Source organism: Contarinia nasturtii, unplaced genomic scaffold (genome assembly GCF_009176525.2).
Source record: "Contarinia nasturtii isolate CC-2019 unplaced genomic scaffold, AAFC_CNas_1.1 Cnas_scaffold_78, whole genome shotgun sequence".
NCBI lineage: Eukaryota > Metazoa > Arthropoda > Insecta > Diptera > Cecidomyiidae > Contarinia > Contarinia nasturtii.
Genome location: NW_022197436.1, coordinates 4,029,528 through 4,048,679, shown reverse-complemented (window position 1 = coordinate 4,048,679; position 19,152 = coordinate 4,029,528). Strand labels below are relative to the sequence as shown.

General features: G+C 34.1%; 2 protein-coding genes across 3 annotated transcripts; one reads left to right on the top strand and one right to left on the bottom strand.

Annotated features, from left to right (window-relative positions):
* Positions 1-2,532: 2,532 nt before the first annotated feature.
* Positions 2,533-7,906, bottom strand: LOC116338132 (pro-resilin-like). The gene is made up of 15 exons (XM_031763211.1): positions 7,754-7,906; positions 5,815-5,882; positions 5,501-5,564; positions 5,186-5,413; positions 4,742-4,876; positions 4,509-4,622; positions 4,309-4,446; positions 4,030-4,191; positions 3,736-3,957; positions 3,612-3,671; positions 3,491-3,544; positions 3,357-3,407; positions 3,109-3,168; positions 3,001-3,042; positions 2,533-2,913 (listed from the first exon to the last, which is right to left on the bottom strand). The coding sequence occupies exons 2-15, from the start codon at positions 5,833-5,835 to the stop codon at positions 2,648-2,650; spliced, it is 1,617 nt and encodes a 538-aa protein (XP_031619071.1). The 5' UTR covers positions 5,836-5,882; positions 7,754-7,906; the 3' UTR covers positions 2,533-2,647.
* An 8,215-nt stretch (positions 7,907-16,121) lies between these two features.
* On the top strand, positions 16,122-19,152 carry LOC116337492. 2 transcript variants are annotated; one of them, XM_031762111.1, is made up of 4 exons: positions 16,122-16,242; positions 16,384-17,747; positions 17,826-18,651; positions 18,712-19,152. In XM_031762111.1, exons 2-4 carry the CDS (start codon positions 16,410-16,412, stop codon positions 18,786-18,788), a joined length of 2,241 nt encoding a protein of 746 aa, XP_031617971.1. In that variant the 5' UTR covers positions 16,122-16,242; positions 16,384-16,409; the 3' UTR covers positions 18,789-19,152. The 2 variants fall into 2 exon arrangements, with proteins under 2 accessions (XP_031617971.1, XP_031617961.1); XM_031762101.1 differs by having other exon boundaries at positions 17,826-19,152.

The following is a 19,152-nucleotide window of genomic DNA, read 5'->3' as shown; positions in this document are numbered from 1 at the left end:
GGCCCTCGTCTGGACGAAGTGAAGCATCGAGTCCATAGAATGCAAGTAGGTGCAGTTAGTTTGAACCCAATCCAGTAACCCTGTCCTTGCCAAAATCACAGCATCCACTGAATATCACTCCTTTTTTATATGGTTTTGATGATGAAATCATACATGATGTCTTTTGAATCGTATAATATACAATAGGATATACTATACCATTTTATCTTGAACATTTCAATGAATTGATCAAAATATTTGAACTCTATTTGTGATTTCAAATCGAACTAAAATCTCATCATTTTTATTGAAAAATAGTGTGAAATTTTCAATAATATTTCATTGCTTTATAAAGAGATTCAATCAATGCGATTCACATAGCTTTCGTACAATGAACTCTGGATAGAAACAACCATAAAAGCAAAGCACGAATAAAATCAACACGATACCGAATTATCTACATATATGTACATAAACTTTTGCAATATATATTTTTTTCATTTGTTTTATATTGATTTTTCAGAAGTTTTGGCTGAATGTTGAAAAGGTTAATCTGAAAATATCCCAGCTCGTCGTTATCGATATGCGTAAAGAACGAATCAAAATTCTTTTTTATTTAATTTAAATTTTGCAATTAACAACAAAACATTCTCCTTTTGTAATTTGGTTTGTACATAAAGTACCGAGCAAATTCGAATGGAAAGCCTAGAACTAAAAGACTTTTTTTATGGTAACGATTTTATGGCCTTCATTCTCTTCATAAACGAACTCAGTGGTACACGTTTGAAGTACGGTACTCTGCTAAAAAACTCGTAAAACCTTTTTCGTTACCAAAAAAAACCCAAACATTAAAGATAAAAGGGTTTGAAAATAGTGTTTGAGTCTAAAATGGTTTCGATGTTTCCACTTAATAATTTGGTTGTGACATTTGAATTTTACATTGAGTACATGAAAAATTTCTTCTTTTTTTAGAAATATGGTCTGCCTACCCTTTATACCATCAATGCAGAGACAATATTATACAAAATAGTTTGAATTGGCATGCGAATGTATATATGTCATGTGTAATGTCAATTATTGTTGATGAATTAATTTTGATTATTTTTCCCATATCTTAAAATTTGGAAAGTTATTTGTTTGCAATGTGATTCCCGTAATTTAATTTCCAGCAATGAATTTATATCGTCTTTCCAAATTCGAAACAATATTAAATTAACCGTACATATGAAAATCCACCAGGCATATTTCTCAATTTGATTAAACTTACTTTCTCTCGTTCACACACACAAACGTTACATTCGTATCGTCGAGTAAACCTCGTAAAAAAATTTCATCGAAAAATGAATTTACAATTCAATACACATTTCGTAAGCAAATCTTAAGCTTCAGATTTTATGTAATCACAATGTAATGTCATAGGTACCGAATTCGATTGCGTTCGGCTGACAAATGATAAGTCGCAACTGGTTTCCGCTTCAATTTTGTAAAAGAAGTGATTATGATTAAAATGTTAAACATGTGTAGACATTAATGTTGAAAATAATAATAATGTAATCACTTTTGCTGATTGTGTGCGCGCATAATAGAATGAAATGCGGCACATTTTGAACTTATTTTACCATTGTTATAAAGTTTATGCGTCGCATTTGATTTTACGTAGCACGATGAAATAATCAAGATAAAGATTCTGCAAATGAGAGCTTCAAATTCATGAAATAGCATTGCTATCGTTTGTTTCGTTTCAATACCCCCGCTGATGTGCATGCATATGCAATAAATCACACACACACATTTCTTCAAATCTGATAAATTTTGTGGTAAAATCTCTCTTGCTTCGTGAAAACGATCATTATTATGAATGAAATGTTACTGCAGCAAGTCATTTCGATTGTAATTCAGTTACGGCATCGATAAAATAAAAATAAAATATATAATTCTAGTGTATTTGTGGTTTTCATCATCAATATAGGTTTTTTTTTTATTTCATTGAGTATTTTTGTTTGTTTTTCACCATTTTTTTTTCCATTTTGTAAAAACAGTTAGAGCATAATAATATACAATAAAATTTATTTGTACAATGTTGAATTTATACTTTTTGAGATTTATATTTCATTCAAAACTTTTTTTTTTGTTCAAAAGAATCATAAAATAAAAGAATAAATTTCACGTATGCGCTAATGAAAATTCACAAATATTAAAACACATGAAATATGAAACATAAAATAATTTAAATACAAATGGATGTTCTCGTTTTTTTTTTTTTTTTCAAATTGCAATGGTTTGTCGTGATTGGTTGGTTTTTTGTTTGTTAGCAATTGAAAGCAGTGTATGAGACATATAGTGTGAGCTAGAGATGCGGAATCAAAAGAAAGATAGCGACAATGTTAATGCATTAAAACTGGAGCGGAAAAAGAAGAAGAAGAAGAAGAATGAAGAATTCAATGGAGTAAGCAGTTAATGTCGAATAAGGCACTTATGATTAAAATTATAATTCAGTTTCTTTTCACATAGCTCCTTCCATTCGTTCATATAGTTGAAGCACATGACAATGGTAACGGCTTGCGAATTGTGTTTCACTTTTTTTTTGTTTTTCTTTTGAAAATAACATAATTTTAACCTTAGGAAAAGAAACCAAATGCAACTATAGATGTGACGCGAACTTTTTTTTTTAGTATTGATAACCGCCGTTTGGTGCATACTGCTGTGTAATCGTTGGAGGTACTTGACTGCCTGGCCGACCCGATGGATATCCAGCGCTGCCACCATTGTTACCACCAAAACCATTACCGCCTTGACTGTATCCACCTTGACTGTATCCATTGCTACCGCCGCCGGCGCCGCCACCTTGATTTCCGCCAAATCCACTGCCTTGCGAACTACCGAAACCATTTGATGGCCGACCCGATGGATATCCATTTGCACCACCTTGCAGACCTGTGTTGGTTCGATTGTTTTCAATAAGTATCAAATGAATTCAAAAGCATTTGCAATCAGATGGTAAATATTCAGTTGAAATCTTACCGGAACCCGATTGAGGCGGTCCATAGCTTCCTGATGGAGTGCCTAATATTTGTTTATGAATAAATTGAATTGCTGTTAAGAATAAAAATCAAATAATAAATTTATTACCAAATCCTGCTGATGACGAGGATTGCTGTGGTTGACCAAAGCTACCACCAGATGGAGAGCCTAAGGTTTTTTTTATAAGAATATGAATCATTTTTTGTGAAATGAAGTTTTTCATTGGATTTTTAAAATTAACGACTTTTTCTGATCTTGTTAATGACACATTCATTCAAGTCGTTGCATTTTAATTTTTTGATAAATCTCTCTTGAAATGTTCAATGAGTTTAAAAAAAAATAGAATAAATTTTTACCGAAACTAGATGATGATTGTTGAGGTGGACCATAGCTTCCGGATGGTGTGCCTGAAAATAATTAAGTGTTCAGTAACAATTTTCCGATTATTTGTTTTAGCTGTGAAGTGGCAGTGTTGTTCATTTTGTTTTACCAAATCCTGATGATTGCTGTGGTGGGCCATAACTTCCGGATGGAGTATTACCGCCTGAAAAACGTTAATTTCATCATTAGTAATTCCATTTATTTAATGCGAAAATGGTGTCTGTCATTACCAAATCCTGATCCTTGCTGTTGTTGTGGTGCATTGTAACTGCTAGATGGGGCTGGTGGAGCTGAGAAAATTAAACAAAGTATTAATAATTCCAATCTCAATATAATCTATCAGTATGTTTATACCCAATCCTGGAGATGTTCGGTCTGGGATTCCGTAGCTAGTAGCTGGTGGTGAGAAAGTTTGTCTTGGTGCACCACCAAATTGCTGAGATGATTGTGATGAAAAAGCAGGAGTGCCATACTGTTGTGAAGGTTGTGCAGGGAATCCACCCGATGAGCTGCTGCGTGATCCTGGTCCGAATTGTTGCGATTGTGGTGGTCCATACTGTTGTGAAGGTGCATTACCTAACGAAAGTGGATTATTCGACGACAAAATATTATTTGAAAACAAATTGTCCATCATAAAAGATAATGTACCTTGACCTGGTTGACCTGATGGATAACCACCAGATGATGGGCCAGAGGCTGATCCGAAACCACCGCTTCCGCCACTACCAAAACCACCTTGTTGTTGCTGAGGTGGTGGTGGTTGTTGGCCAAAACTATTTTGTTGAGGGGGTCCATACTGCTGGGATGGCGCTAATTAAAAGATTTCAATTAGCTATACTCCATAGAATTTGTTTTTTTTAGCTCTCTATATTTTTTTGATAAATTTTTCCAATCTTTAATTTTTATCAATTCAAAATTCACATATACCTTGACCGCCAGGTCTGCCTGATGGATAACCACCAGATGATGGGCCAGATGCTGATCCAAAACCGCTTCCGCCGCTTCCACCGCTACCAAAACCACCTTGTTGTGATTGTTGTGGTGGCCCGTATTGTTGTGATGGAGCTAAATTTGAAATTGGATCATTAACATTGTTTTCATTTGCAATTGAGTAATATGATTCATACCTTGGCCAGGTCGTCCCGATGGGTAACCGCCCGAAGATGGGCCCGAGAAACCGCTTCCACTACCGAAACCTCCTTGCTGTTGCTGTTGAGGTGGCCCGTATTGCTGTGATGGAGCTATGATAAATTTCAATTTCGTTGTTAAGCTTTGAAATATTTCTTAAACTTAAACTGACACTATTCAGTAAGGATCTTCTGATTTATGAACCAAAAGCACCTAAATACTATAAAATTACCTTGGCCAGGTCGGCTTGATGGATAACCACCGGAAGGTGAGCCTCCTCCAAATCCGCCTTGTTGTTGTTGTTGCTGCTGCTGCTGCTGTTGGAAATTTCCTGACGGTGGTGGAATGTACGAGCTGCTGACTCCACCTGTAATCATTAAAAAAAAACAATGAATTATTACCATTTCAATTTATTCTTTTATGTCGATTTACACTGTAAACATAGAACTTCATTAAAATATTTGATTGCGAACCGATAGTGTCTATCAAAAATACGACCAGTTCGCGATCCATTTGTATTCAACCTTAATACGACCTAATCATGAAATTGATATAAAAAATGTGCTTTTCACTCACAAAATGATAATTTAATTTTGAATGAAACTCAGTAAAATATGTTTGAAGCACAATCAACTTTGAAATAAATAACGAATGTGAATTTGGTTGCTATTTATACCTTGACTGCCAGATGGTCGATTAAAGCCTCCTGATCCACCTGATTGAGGTGGGCCATATTGATTCGATGGTTGATTAAAACCGCTACCCCCAAATCCACCTTGATTTCCACCTTGGTTTCCGCCAAATCCGCCCGAACCTTGACTTGGTGGACCATATTGATTTGATGGCTGCTGAGACGATGATTGTTGTGGCGGTAAATATGATCGGTTTGGAGGTGCAAATGGAGCTGAACATAAAATCAATATATATGTTTTTAACATGTTTAAAGCGAAACATTTGATCAATTCGAGAAAAAAAAATACAAATCTCTTACCATCTCGCTTTTTATGTGCACCGGCAATTGCACATCCCAAGCATAATAATAATACTACAATTTTCTATGATGGAAAAATAAAATGACATCAGCATAGATTGATCATAACTTATCTTCATAAGGTAACCCCATGAATGTAAAAATAAATGTTTCAACTGAAGAAATGATCGAATTTATAATATTTTGTTGTTTTTTACACAAAAAATGGCTTTTTTAATAGAATTTAATTCACATTTTCTACCACCTTTTTAATGGCCACCACAACAAATAGAAATTGAGCAAAAATAATGTAGAACGATGTGCAAAATAATTACCTTATTTATATGTGCCTTCATGTTGAGTTACGTTTAATTACGCTGTGCTAGAAAATCTTCACGTTGACCTATGAAACAAATGTGCAAAAGGTGTCGGCTCATAAAATAATTGAAATTTTCCATTTGAAATTGAATTTGATGCGAATTTAAAGAATGAGAATGAAAAAAAATCAGATGACAACAACCAACAACTGTAGCGAAATGAGAGTAATTAAAGATTAATTCGCTTTACGTCGAACTGAGGACGCGTTTTTTGGTCTTTGTTTATTTGGAAAATGACTGGAAGGTAACACGCACTGGAGAAGAAAGAAAAATACCAACGAAAACAACATATTTTTGCAAAGCCCGCACTAAATCAATTGACATCGAAGATACATTTCTTAGGAATATATTAGTAAAACATCGAACACAGAATCGATTACCATCCAAAATATCAATTTCGTCTATGAGAAAATATCTACAATGCAGTACGAAACAATGTGACTCCGATTATGTTCCGAAAGAAGATGCGGTGGTATGAAAACCATTTACTCATTATGTGTTTCATTTATACACACTCGAATGGCCCGAATCATATGCTTGCCAATGGCCCGTACACACGTAGTCAGCTGAAAATTGAGACGATGATGAAGGCAAAAGCGTGCATTCAAATCTTTGCTCTTTACCGTAATACACGCGGCTATTTGACTTCGTTTTTTTTTTAAATGTACAATGTTGGTTCGTTTCATTCATTCAGCTGTACGGCTACGTTCGTCCATTCATTGATTTTGTACGGTGCTTGATATATCTTGTTAAGTGCCAATACTTAAAACATGAGACACAGATGATTGTGAACTGTTTGTGCGGCAATTCGTGCACACACACACACACACATCTTGAGTATAATAACCTTAAACAATTTGACGATTTGTTGATGTGGTTGTTATTGTTTCGTTTTTCATCGATTTTGTTTTGTCTATTTGGTTATTTGTGCATCTGTTATTGCTCGTTTCTTCTTCTTTTTTTCTTGCTAGTAGTAAATGGAATCAATCGTTACAAAGTCTAGCCAAGTAAACACAACTCAACACAATAATAATGACTAAACACATTTTCATCGGTGCGGGTCACATCGCAATTCTCTTCAGACAGCTCTATGTGTCATGGAGCTCGAATTTTCATGCAGAATGGTAATTTCATTTTCACCGTCATCGAATTGACGGTTTCATTTCGAGTAAACGTTATATTCAATTCCGTGCCGACACCGATGTGCCGTTTCTCTGTCATCTCAACAATGTTTTGTGAGAATCGCAACGAAAAAAAAAAAAAAAACAGACGTTACACGTTGATCAGCAGGGGATCATGATCACGTGAAATGTCTATATATCGCTAGTTGTTCAATTGTTTTTGTTCGTTTTTATTTTGTTTTTATATTGCATTTCATGCAATGAGGCAATATAATTGGAAAATTTGGACTTTCTTTAGCCGATTGAATGGATATGGATGTGAGAGAATTTTAAAATATCTCTGAAAACGTTCGTTGTGCCATTCAATAGCATTGAATGTGATTTCTAAATCAAATGCCATCGATGTTTTGTGTGTGTTTTGGCCGACGTTCGCAATTGATTGCGCTGTGCAAATGGTGTATCACGAATTTTGAAAATAAGCGCCAACAGGATAAAATTCGTTTCGTTTCTTTTTCTCATTGCATGAAGTAACGATCGAGTAAAATTGAAAAAAATGTTTATTTTATCTCCCAATCGCAATTTGCAAAGATTTTCTTTTCATTTCACATAAAATAATTTAACACTCTTTTCTATTTTCAATCACTTAACAGTCCATCAACAAACACGATAAAAATTTACAAGACATCAACTTTATATACATTCATTTGATGTACACTTTTAACACTTGCTTAATAAAAAAATTTAAATAAAAAATAAATTAGAAATAAACAACTAACCGTTAAAAATTCGGTTTGTAACTGATTTTTTTTTTCTTGTAAAAAAAAAATCAAATCAAATGCGACAAGCTCCGAATGGTTGTTGGAATAACAACAAATTCACTGTTAGTAGAGAGACTGTAAAAGAGCTACCCAAATAATTGAGATGATGGGAAGACAGTGAATGATGGCAGCTAAGGTTTAGTTTATCTTTATATACCAAAAAATTGTGCTAAACAGCCGATCAGTTTCCCTTTCATCTCTTGTACATTTTGTGTATGATCAATGAGTGTGTATCAATTTAAATCTCTCTTGTGTGTTTTTTTTTTCTTGTATGTTCGTTCGCTTCTATTTCACTCTATCTAAGCTCATAAGTGAAGAGAAGAGAAAAAAAAAACGATACGGCCATATACATACGTACACATTGACGCACAGGTTTATTTGAATGCAAATACGTGAATAACCGCAAGTACATCTTGATATTGTTTCTTAGAATCAAGCGTAAGATTGTGTATGTGTGTGCATGTCTGCATGTGCACGATCAAACATGTGCTCGCCGAGAGGGAGAAAAAGAGCTTTGAACGGTACGGTTTGGCATTCGATGGTTTTTCCACCGATGTTCATGCAAATGCTATATCTATCGAAATGAAGGGCCCACGCAAACCAATTGAAACAACAATAACCAAGTACAAAGATCCCCCCAATTTGTTGCTTTAGTTTCCCATTTGTTTCTCCACATACAACAGTAGCCAAGACTGAATTCAATGCTTTTCGGTGAATGAATGGCAGCAAGAGAGAGACGCGATGTGATCTCGTGGTGGATGTATCTCATTGTCGGATGGATTGGTGCCAATCTGATGAAATTAAGTGCGTGCATTCATGATTGCATTTGATTTTACAATACACAATAATTTGAACGTAGATGATGCGCGACAAATGGTATACAAACAGCTATAATTAATCATGACACATATTTTGCGTTTTTGTTCGCCTTTTGTCGCTGCATTTTGATAGAGTACCTTTTAATTGATCATACAAATGATTATTTCTGTCTATTTTTCTGTCTTTTTTCCATCAATTCTTGATCAGCAATTCAATTTGCAATCACTGTTTCAGCGCCAGTCAACTCGAGATAAATCATTTTGCATCGTGCGCGCGCACAACACGAAAATTGAGGTGATTGTTAAATTCATTCCATTCGTGTGTGGCCTCATCAAATTCGCATCATATCCAGTTAAACTGTGAATCGCATCAACCAAAATGCAATTAGCTATTGCATTTTGCGCATTGAAATACAAAAATAATACAATGTTTCTTTTTCTTCGTCTTCTTGGGGATCCTTGCAACAACAAAAAAAAACGAGAAGATAATCGATTGATCACTTACTGTTCACTTCGGTCGTGTGATGAAATCATGTATTTGCAATCGAATGCAGATGGTGTGGAAATACGAGAATTTCGTCAATGTATTGTCGGCCGCCTTTAGCGTGCACAAGGAAGTATGCTATTCAAATTCTAAACAAAACAACTAATAAATGAGCTAGCATCATCTTCAAAATGGCTAAGTGAAGCGCCATTTATTTTCTCATTCTTCTTCTTCCTTTTCTTTCGATCTTCAATTGATGGCTTATGATTTATGTTTACAGTTCTATTATTATTGGAATGCAGACATAAAAATCTTGTAAATTGTACTTGTAGTGTCATCATCGTCACACATTTCGAATTTGTTACGCAAAATTAAGTATACTTGGCTCTCGAATGTGATGTGCTTTAATGCTATTTTGGTTTGATTTTTTGTTGATGTTGTTGTTGTTTGGTTGTTGGGCCTTTCCCATTCTTGCTATCTTTTCTCGCATTTGTTTCGACGATGTGAAGATCGAAAGTCAATTAGCAAAAAAGATAATCCAGCCAAAGCGAGAGATTCATATGATGTGACTCTTGGTGCATCGGCAGAAATTATATACATACGAATTCCTTTTGCAACCGAAAAAAAATGTGTTTATTTTTTTTCGCGCTCACCATTGTACCGCTGTTGAAGACGTGCATTCATACTCAGTTTTAGTGGTTTATTTTGAAATGGTTTATTTTTTCTTCATTTGTTAGTGCAATACCGACAAATGATTGGGAAAAGCAATCAAATGGAATCGTTTTCGAGACAACGGCGAACAATAACACACGACGGGAGGTGACATGCTACGATTAAATAGAGTAAACGAATTCATTGCGTTTTATTGTTCCAAAAGCAGCAGATCATCTCAATTATTATTTTCGGTTCGAAATGGCTAAATGCATGGAAGAGAACGTTTCAATTGGCTCTGTCTTGCCAAACTGGAGTCTTATGATCAAAGAATTTTTGCTCAAGACAAACACGAAATATATCTCTAACCAAAAAAAAACACTTGTTTTTCATGCCATTTCATCAGAAAGAATACGTTGAAATTAGTCAAATGTATTAACGCATTAACGTCCTTTTGGCCAACCATCAAATCAGCAACAAAAATACATTGCCCAATTTTTCATTGATTCACGACAGACACAGAAAAAAACATAAGATAAAATAAAGTGATTAGCGCTCGTCAAAACTGATGTAATAAAGGAAAATTGTAACAAGTTGTTTGATTTGGATGTCGTGATACAAACCGCATAAACAATCCATGAAATTTGCTTAACGCGTCTACAATTTAGAATTCTTTTTGTTGACTGGAAAATAACGAAAGTGAATAATGACGACGACTAATGTGATAGTTAGATGATGGAACCGAAGACCATTTCAGGGCAATTCATTCACAAAAAAAAATGAGTTGAACACACTCTCTCAATTCTCATGCACATCCAGATATTCCAAAATGTTAACCAATAAAATTTACGGCGCTTTGAGTTTTTCTGAATATTTCTTTGGTTTTAATATTTCAATAGGAGATATTTTCCTTTGTTTAACGCTACGACGGTTACACGTTTTGTCACATCGCTGAAATTTGCTCTGTTATTTGTATAATTTTTTTTTGTCTTGTTATTTGTTTCATCGTGTGTTTTTTTTTCTTCTGCTCGTTTACAACCTCAGTGCATTGTACCACACATTACATTGATCTGTAAGTGATGATATGGCATGAAAAGAATCGAGAACAAATTATCGTTTGACACAAAATCACGACACATGATGTTGTAAACGGATGAGTTGGCATACACAAACAAAAACTTAAGAAAACAAAATGAAGAAGAAGAAGATGACGACGAAGGAAAAGAAACGAATAGCAATCAGCATTATGAGGAACATTTCAAATACAAATTACACACAAACACACACATAAGATTAATTTTGTTTTTATTGCATTATTATCGTTTGAGTTGTTTCAGTCAAACGACAGATACAATTCCGTTTCGAAATATTTCATCAAAAGACGTTCTTTTGTTTTGTATCAATCTCGAATCGGAAAAGAATGTGTTCATGGCGACAACGACGACATATCGTGAAATATGATTTTCCATTTTGTATTTCGTTTGGCTCATTCGGATTGTTGACAAAACACCCGTTTATACAGAAACAAAACCTTCGGGGTTCTTCTATTTGGTGACAATTTTAATGGTTTTTATTCTCTCTCACCATTTTTTCAAATAAAATTTGAAAAGTAAACAGAAAAAAAGCACGTCGAATCCACAATACCAAAGTCATAATTAAACAGTTTTACTTTTATGTTCGTTCGTGTCTCATCGGAAGTTATGATGTCACGACAAATAAATTTTTACAATTGGCATCCCAATAAACAAATGACTCAACAACGATGGCTTATTCACCCAAACAAGATTTCCTAATAAATTTACCATCATCTTTTGTTTGACTTACGACGTCTACTGTGTTCTATAACAACAAAAAAAGCCTAAACGCTCATTTGCTATTCACATCAAGTACATTTCTAGCCAATTTTTTTTACACTCCACTAGACGCTACAAATTTAAAAGTAGAGACAACATAATGGGATTTGATATATATATTTTTTCAAATACAAACACAAACAAATTAATGTAAGCAAAAGACAATTGTCGGTCCATTTACGGGTTTCGGTATCAAAACGTTTCAAACATGAAGTGTGCGTGAAAAATCACGCGAAAAAATGTCGAACTTTCCGTTGGCCTTATTAACTCGAAAATTTCGACTGGAATTTATAAATAAGTTATCAGTCACGCCATCGCCAAGGCAAATGATAGAGACGTGTGCAGACCCAGAATGTCCGATCCACGTTTGGCTCTTTAGGCCATAATACCATACAGACATTGTATCTTCTGTAAGCGGTAACGGTAGCGTGAACATTACTTTTTTGCACACGCATTTGTACAACAATCGAATCAAGTTCAATGCATATTAACAAGCCGCTGACCATTTATTCAAAATTAACATTTAAATAATGGTTTTGCTAGCAGGAAATTAGACAGATTTCTTTAACAATGGCCAAACACAAAAACTACATCACAAATATTTTACGGGTTCTTTCCAGTACGTTGATCTTTTTTCTTGTCTTCATCTCTCGATCGCATTGATGAATTTGAACAGTGAAAAAGCAATGAATTTGAACAGCGAAGGTTAGATAATTTGAGCATTTTAATCGTTGAGAAAGGAAAAGTGATTGAAATCGAACACCATGAAATGCGTGCCAAAACGCACATTTTCAATTGTTTTCAACGCAATCGCATTTCAAATTCCCGATTTTAACCAAATGCTATTATTATAATTCGTTGATTATGCATTGTAACCAAATACATTGTGCCTACATTCGTAATTTCACTTCTTTTTTTTCATCGGCTTATTTCTCTTTCTTTTCTCAGCCTCTTATTTACATAATTTTTCCATGAAATAAAGAAGGATCATCGAGAAAATTATCTAATTTAACGAATGTGAGTTCGGCTTAAGTCATTTGGCATGATGTCGATGTTTTTTTTTTGTTGTTGTAATTTATGAATTGTTTATTCACAGAGAAGAGATTGAACGATACATTTCTGAAAACAACAAGTGAATAGACACTACGATTGAACTAATCAGTAAACCGTGTAGATAAAAGATACACACACTCATCCATTCATTTTGACCAGTTCATATATTTTATTGTATTTGACCTTAGTTCATCAGCTCATCATCAATTCATGCAATGCCATTCTTTTATATTACTCATAATAAATTTAATTTTTGTTCGTTTACCATCGATAAGATAGAAAAATACACTTGGTTCACTCGTGCATTTGAAACATGCGCGTCTCTTGCATGTCTCTCGGTAAAACCGAAGAATGAAAAGAAATTTAAGTTAATGCCAAAAGATGTGATGTAAAATAATTTGACAGTGAAAAGAAAATTGTTTTCGATAAAATTGACATTTGCTAAAACAAATTGGCTGCAGCCGAAAAAGTGACGACAACTATGGAGAAATGGTCGTTAAATAGATGTGTAATGCCACTGCATTAATATCTATTATAAAAGGATAACAAAAGTTATAACTGGCTATTATATGTAAATTCAGCATTTTATGCGATTGACCAATAATATACATTACGGGGGCAGTATAAGCGTGCACAATACACATACACACATTGAATATATCGATTTAATAAATACGATTGCATAATAAAAATGATAAGTCCTCTATTGGAAAACGCACAAAACAATGAGAAAGAAAAAGAAATCGCATAGTTGAAATGAACTCGAATTTAAAAGGTGAAAAGAATTGAAGTGGCATGAAAAATGAATCAAATGCAAAACATCAGAAGATGCAAGAAAGAAAAAGCGTCGAACGAAATTGATGAAATAACGAAAACAAAATAGGCAGCATCAGCGCAAACACTCTAATTGTGAGGCACACAGTAAATCAGCGATTGGCAATGCTACCGCCAAAATGTGTATAATAAATGAATACTGGTAGTTAAATTGATGAACATGTTATGTGAAAATAATTATATCTAGAATAGATCAATGAATTTCATATCGAGCCGACTGGCAATATTTTCATTCGTTTTGAATCATACCCAAATATAGTGTAGTCGAAATGTTTCGGAATGAGAATGCAATTTGTACATCGAGAAATACAGTAGTCGTAGACACCAAGAAAAAATATTCATACTCATTCATTTGTGGGCTCTCTTTCTGTTTCTTTAGTGTGTAGTAGCCATTGGCTATTATTTTGCTATCGAATATCATGAAATGTACTGTAATACTAGTTTTTTCTATTTATCTTTCTTTCTTTTTTCTTTATCTATTTCTCTGTCTCTTGTTGGAAAGCCTTTAGGCCTTTTAACATTCGATAATTCAATTCAAAAATTGCCTATTATCTCCGATAATTATCGTTATGGTAAGCAATTTCATCGTCTCTTCAATCAATTCTTAAAACTCGTGAATTTTATTTCGATTCATTTCAATTTCGAATTGATGTTCGTAATGATTACAAAACATTTATCGATGCGACAAATTTGTAATGCACTACTGTGTACATTTGTATTGCTCGCTTGTGTGTCTTACACCATGCCGTGATTTGGAATCATGATTTAAATCACATTTTAATTGAATTCATGTTGTCCAATGGATCGGATTTTTTTCTTCTCATAAGCATCATCGAAAAATCACTTGATCACATGGATTTTTTTACAATCATCTTGTATCATCTCTTCGATTCGATAGTTGATGGTAATTTTGTGGATGGATCAGTGAATTTATTGCACACAAATTAAAATATATGAATAACTACAAACAATTTACAACAAATTGATGCAAAGCTCTCATGTACTAGCAATAAAAATGTGTGTGTGTGTTACCTCATTGAGAGTACACTCCGAAAAGTGACATGTTAAAGAGAATGTTATTTATGAAGTGTTGCGCTTAATTCAATTTTAATTTATCGGTCACGATTTTCAATTGGACCTCCAATTGCACAGTAAAATCCATTTCAGTTCATCTAGTTGATTTTTTTCTCACATTTTCGACTAAACACAAAGAATTCATCACACGGACGAATGGTTTATTACATTTATTCTTCTACTTCTTTATTTTCATCTTCTTCTCCGTTTTTTCTTCTTTTCTTACTTCTTTTGTTTTTGAAGCATGTTCAAAACCGCCAATGTTGAAATTTTTTTTTCATTCTCAGACAAGAACATCGATCCATCAATTTCGATTTTTATTATTTAATTATACCCAACGAACAAATATGTAACGTTTTTAGGACATTTTAACGTTAAAAAATGTAACGCTTTAACCCATTTTTGTGGCAATTTTCGTGTCAAATGGAAGGTAGAATATAGGCATAATGTGAACCACTTTTTCGGCTTTTTCGTGTTGCGATACACAACAACATCTTCTGTGTGTTTCGATTGTTTCTCTTTTTGTTATTATATTCTAAGAAACTGTAGCGGCAATACAATGTAAACAAATGTAAATAACATAAACTCGTTGAGTTCATAATATCGTATTCATACGATTGATTTTAAGCAAATAAAATTTGAAAAACAAACCGGAAAAAAAAGAGGATGAAAATACAAATCTTACTCTCTTCTCTCTGTGTGTGTTTCGATTGTGCATGAATAAAAAAAACATTGCGTAGGAATTTCAAGTGACTGTGAAATACATTTATAAATGTACCTTTTTTTAGATTTGTTTGATTTGATTTTAGTTTCAGAAACATTTTTTTATTTTTTTTATTTTTTTTATTTCATAATTCAAATTCGAATTTCGAATTCGAAACATGTTTGAATGTGTACGACATTTGACAGTTTGTAGCTGTGTGTATTGGTGTGTATCATATCGAAGCCGATTTTTCTGATTACATTCAAAATGTGCTTCGTAAACATTGCATCGTATCAATTAATTTCTTTGAACTAAATAGGGATTTTTTCGCATCAAAATATTTTGAAGTTATTGTTAAGAATAAGGTAAGTAATTATGGTTAAGTTGCCATTGTGTTGAAAAAAAAAAACAAAATTCAGTGATTAATAAATGGAATTCTTGTACATGAGATTCATTTTTTGTTTATCGTCATTTTAGCAACGGTTTGGTGTGTTTGGAACGTAACTGTAGAAGTCACTCGATGTCAAATGGAAAGATTCACAGTCCGTTTTGTGACAGTCTTTGTTTTCATTTCAAAATAAAAAAAAACATTTTCATCGTTTTAATCAGGACACAGCGTTATATAGTATAAGAAGTTATTGATTTGAATTGTGATATGAGTGTGTTCTCATTTTTTGTTTGTAACAAATTGTGCTTTGCTTGTAAAAGGAATTCTTGAGAATTATGTGTGAGTGTTTATATTAGAGTATGAAACATTTTGTTTGTCGTCATTTTTGGCTAACATTTGTTCCAATGATTTTGTTTGTTCGATGTTAAACGGATAAATTCACTGTTGGTTTTGAGATTGTCTCTGTTGTTATTTCAAAATAAGAAAGCATTCATAAAATTGACGGTGAATATTCCAACAAAATTTTCATCTGCGGAATATTGGAAAACATTTCATCATTTGAATCAGAATACAGAGTGACATCGTTGAGGTAAGAAGTGATTAATTTGAATTGTGATATAAGTGATTGTCATTTAAATTGTGATCTCATTTTATTCGTAATCTATGCTTTTTTTGTTGCATTTTTTTTCTAAATTTGTGTCTATTTTTTATTTTCGAATAATTTGATCAGTTTTTTGAGAATGAACAGAAAAAGACATGGATGACGACGAGCTCGATGATAATCAACCAGAAGAAAGCAAATACGTTGTAATAAAATGTGGACTTCAAACAATCCTGCGACAACAACATGAACGGATTGAAAGTGTTGGAGAAGTTGTGACCAAAATGCTATTCGAGCGCAGTGTTCAAATGACAGAAGTGGCAGCATTGGCATCACTTTCTATTCTTTTTATTTTGAATGAAGCACTTGATAATGACGATCGTGCATTTTTTTTGAAACCACATCCAAGCCTGTTCATTGCCGATTGTTTCAGAGCGGTATTAAACCAACACGTTAACAATATCAATAGTCAATATCGGATATTGCCCGAGTTTCGTTTCATGGTAGAAAGAAACAGTGAAGAACAGTTCCGATGGCCAGATGATGAAAAGTTGGGAAATGGTTTGAGATATTTTTATAAACAATATATCACAAACATTCAAACCAATACCAACACATGGTGTGAAAAACGACTTGAGAATTTTTTTCGAATGCGTTGTTGGTATCGCAATCGATTCCACAATGGCTCAAGATTTGATAACATCGACATCAGAAATGCCAAAGAGTTTTCATATCGATTTAAGAATTTAACAAATGGTAATAATGGTAATAATGTGGATCCACAACGCGTTGAAAAATTCAATATTTTAATGAGAGATTTGACTGAAATTGGATGGTCGGGAACAGTGAGTATGAAATTTTTCGCAAAATATCGTTGGTTTGAATCACTGTGGTTGTTCGGTCAAATGCAACGGCAAATAGAAGTGTATCACAGTCATGCCGAACAATGGTATACCATTCATGAAATGTTTCGTAACAATCCGAACTTTCAAGAGCCAACAATCAATCGACCACCAAAAATAAGCAGTTTTGCTCTTATACCATTATGCGACTACCATTTGAAAAACGTGCGATTGGACATTAAGGACTTGTATTATAAAATTGTAAACGAGCTTGATTTGGTGCCTTCTTTTCTCAATACGCGGACCAACCGGATGAATAAGAGAAATTTAAAGTACTACACCCAAACTGATCGATCAGGTCTATGGAATATGTTGTTCGATGTCGGTAAAATAAATAAATTGGGCAAATCGAAACCATTCCATCATCAGATTTTGACCGATAGTGTTTCAATATCCATAATGTACAAGAAACCACAGCGACAACAACGACCACAGCGACAACAACGACCACAGCAAACAACCCAAGCGAATCGGGGGCCGGAAAAACTCATTGGCAAGAAATACATCATTGGAATCGATCCGAATGAAAAATCGTGGTTAACTGTAGTGCGTCGCAACATTCAAAAAACACCTGATGAGCCGGCTGTTGAGGTAAGATATTTTGAAATGTAATTTGAAATGGTTTTGAATAGAAACTCATAGTTTTTTGTATCATTTTGCATTTTGAAGGAAAACATTATAATACCAAACCAGCGTTTTCATTGGGAAACTCAGCAGAAAAAACGAGACAAAGAAGCGAAAAAGTTGGCTGGATGGTTTGATATCGAAGAGAAGGAACATCTCAAAACCTACCCATATCGTCCACCATCACCACGTAATTCAACATGGAAATCATACATTGAATATCGCATTAAAATGTTACGAAAAGGAATGGCAGCTTATGCGACGCGTGAATATGCACGACTGGATTTAGACCATCACATTCGCTCGACCAGAGTAAATGATCAAATCGCCGTGCGTGTGACAAACAACAAACCGTCGTTGGTTCAATTTGGTGCTTGGGCGATGAAACCCGATCGACCGTTTGGAATAAAAAAGCGTAAAAGATGTCCGGGATCGCGTAAGTTTCGTGTGAGCATTAAGAAACTTGGACATTCAGAAGTTGAAATGCAAGATGAATGGGGAACATCACAAACATGCGCGAATTGTCAGGAACGTTTTCCAAGGCACACAAAAGATGATCGATTTAAAGTGTGCTACGATTGTAGAGCGAAAAAGATTGATGGCCTGCCAGATTCAGTCGCTGGACTGCCAGATATCATTGTGTCAACGGTCAACAGACGTGTTTTGAGAAGAAAACGTGCAATTATTAAGCGACAAATTATCGATGGCAATCGTGAGGCTGTGAACGAAAAAATTCGGACTGGGCGTTTAATGTCAAAGGTTAAAGTTACCTACAAAAATTGGCCATTAAATGTTGATGATGATGATGTTGTTCCACAAACAGTTACTTGGCACCGAGATATTGTTGCAGCAAAATGCATTATGCTCAAAGGTATGAATCAATTGGAAACAGAATATTCATTATTTAATGTATTTGCTTTAAATTACATAGGACTTTGCCGGATCTTTGATGTACCATTGCCAGTTTCATTGTTAAGACCGCCGGACTACAACAACAATGTCAACTAACAAACATCATCAATTAATCATACATTCAAAAAATTACATAAAATAAAATATTTTAACTATTATAGTTAGCTTAGCTAGACATGAACAGACTATATAAAGTCTTGTGGTCTAGTTGTACAATAGTACAACATTGTACGGAGGGGGAGTGCCCGTAGGTGAGTAAAGTTTTTAATTTAAAAAAAGTATTTTATACCCAGTTCAACTGATATTAATGGTTGTCTTTCCCTTTTTCCATGTTTTCACACCTGAATGTTCCACCATGCCAAACCTATGGAAATGACTGAAACTACACACGAATCTAACCCCGAAAACGACCGTCAATATGTGCTTCATAATGGATGCATTTGCCCTATCAATTGTTTGC

Bases quoted from the DNA above. Each gene is read 5' to 3' on its own strand.
- LOC116338132 (XM_031763211.1), bottom strand. From the start codon at position 5,835: ATGAAGGCACATATAAATAAG. The intron at 5,565-5,814 runs GTAATTATTTTG...TTTCCATCATAG, and splicing joins TGAAGGCACATATAAATAAG to AAAATTGTAGTATTATTATT. The intron at 3,408-3,490 runs GTAAAACAAAAT...AATTATTTTCAG, and splicing joins ACAGCAATCATCAGGATTTG to GCACACCATCCGGAAGCTAT.
- LOC116337492 (XM_031762101.1), top strand. From the start codon at position 16,410: ATGGATGACGACGAGCTCGATGATAATCAACCAGAAGAAAGCAAATAC. The intron at 17,748-17,825 runs GTAAGATATTTT...TGCATTTTGAAG, and splicing joins CTGATGAGCCGGCTGTTGAG to GAAAACATTATAATACCAAA.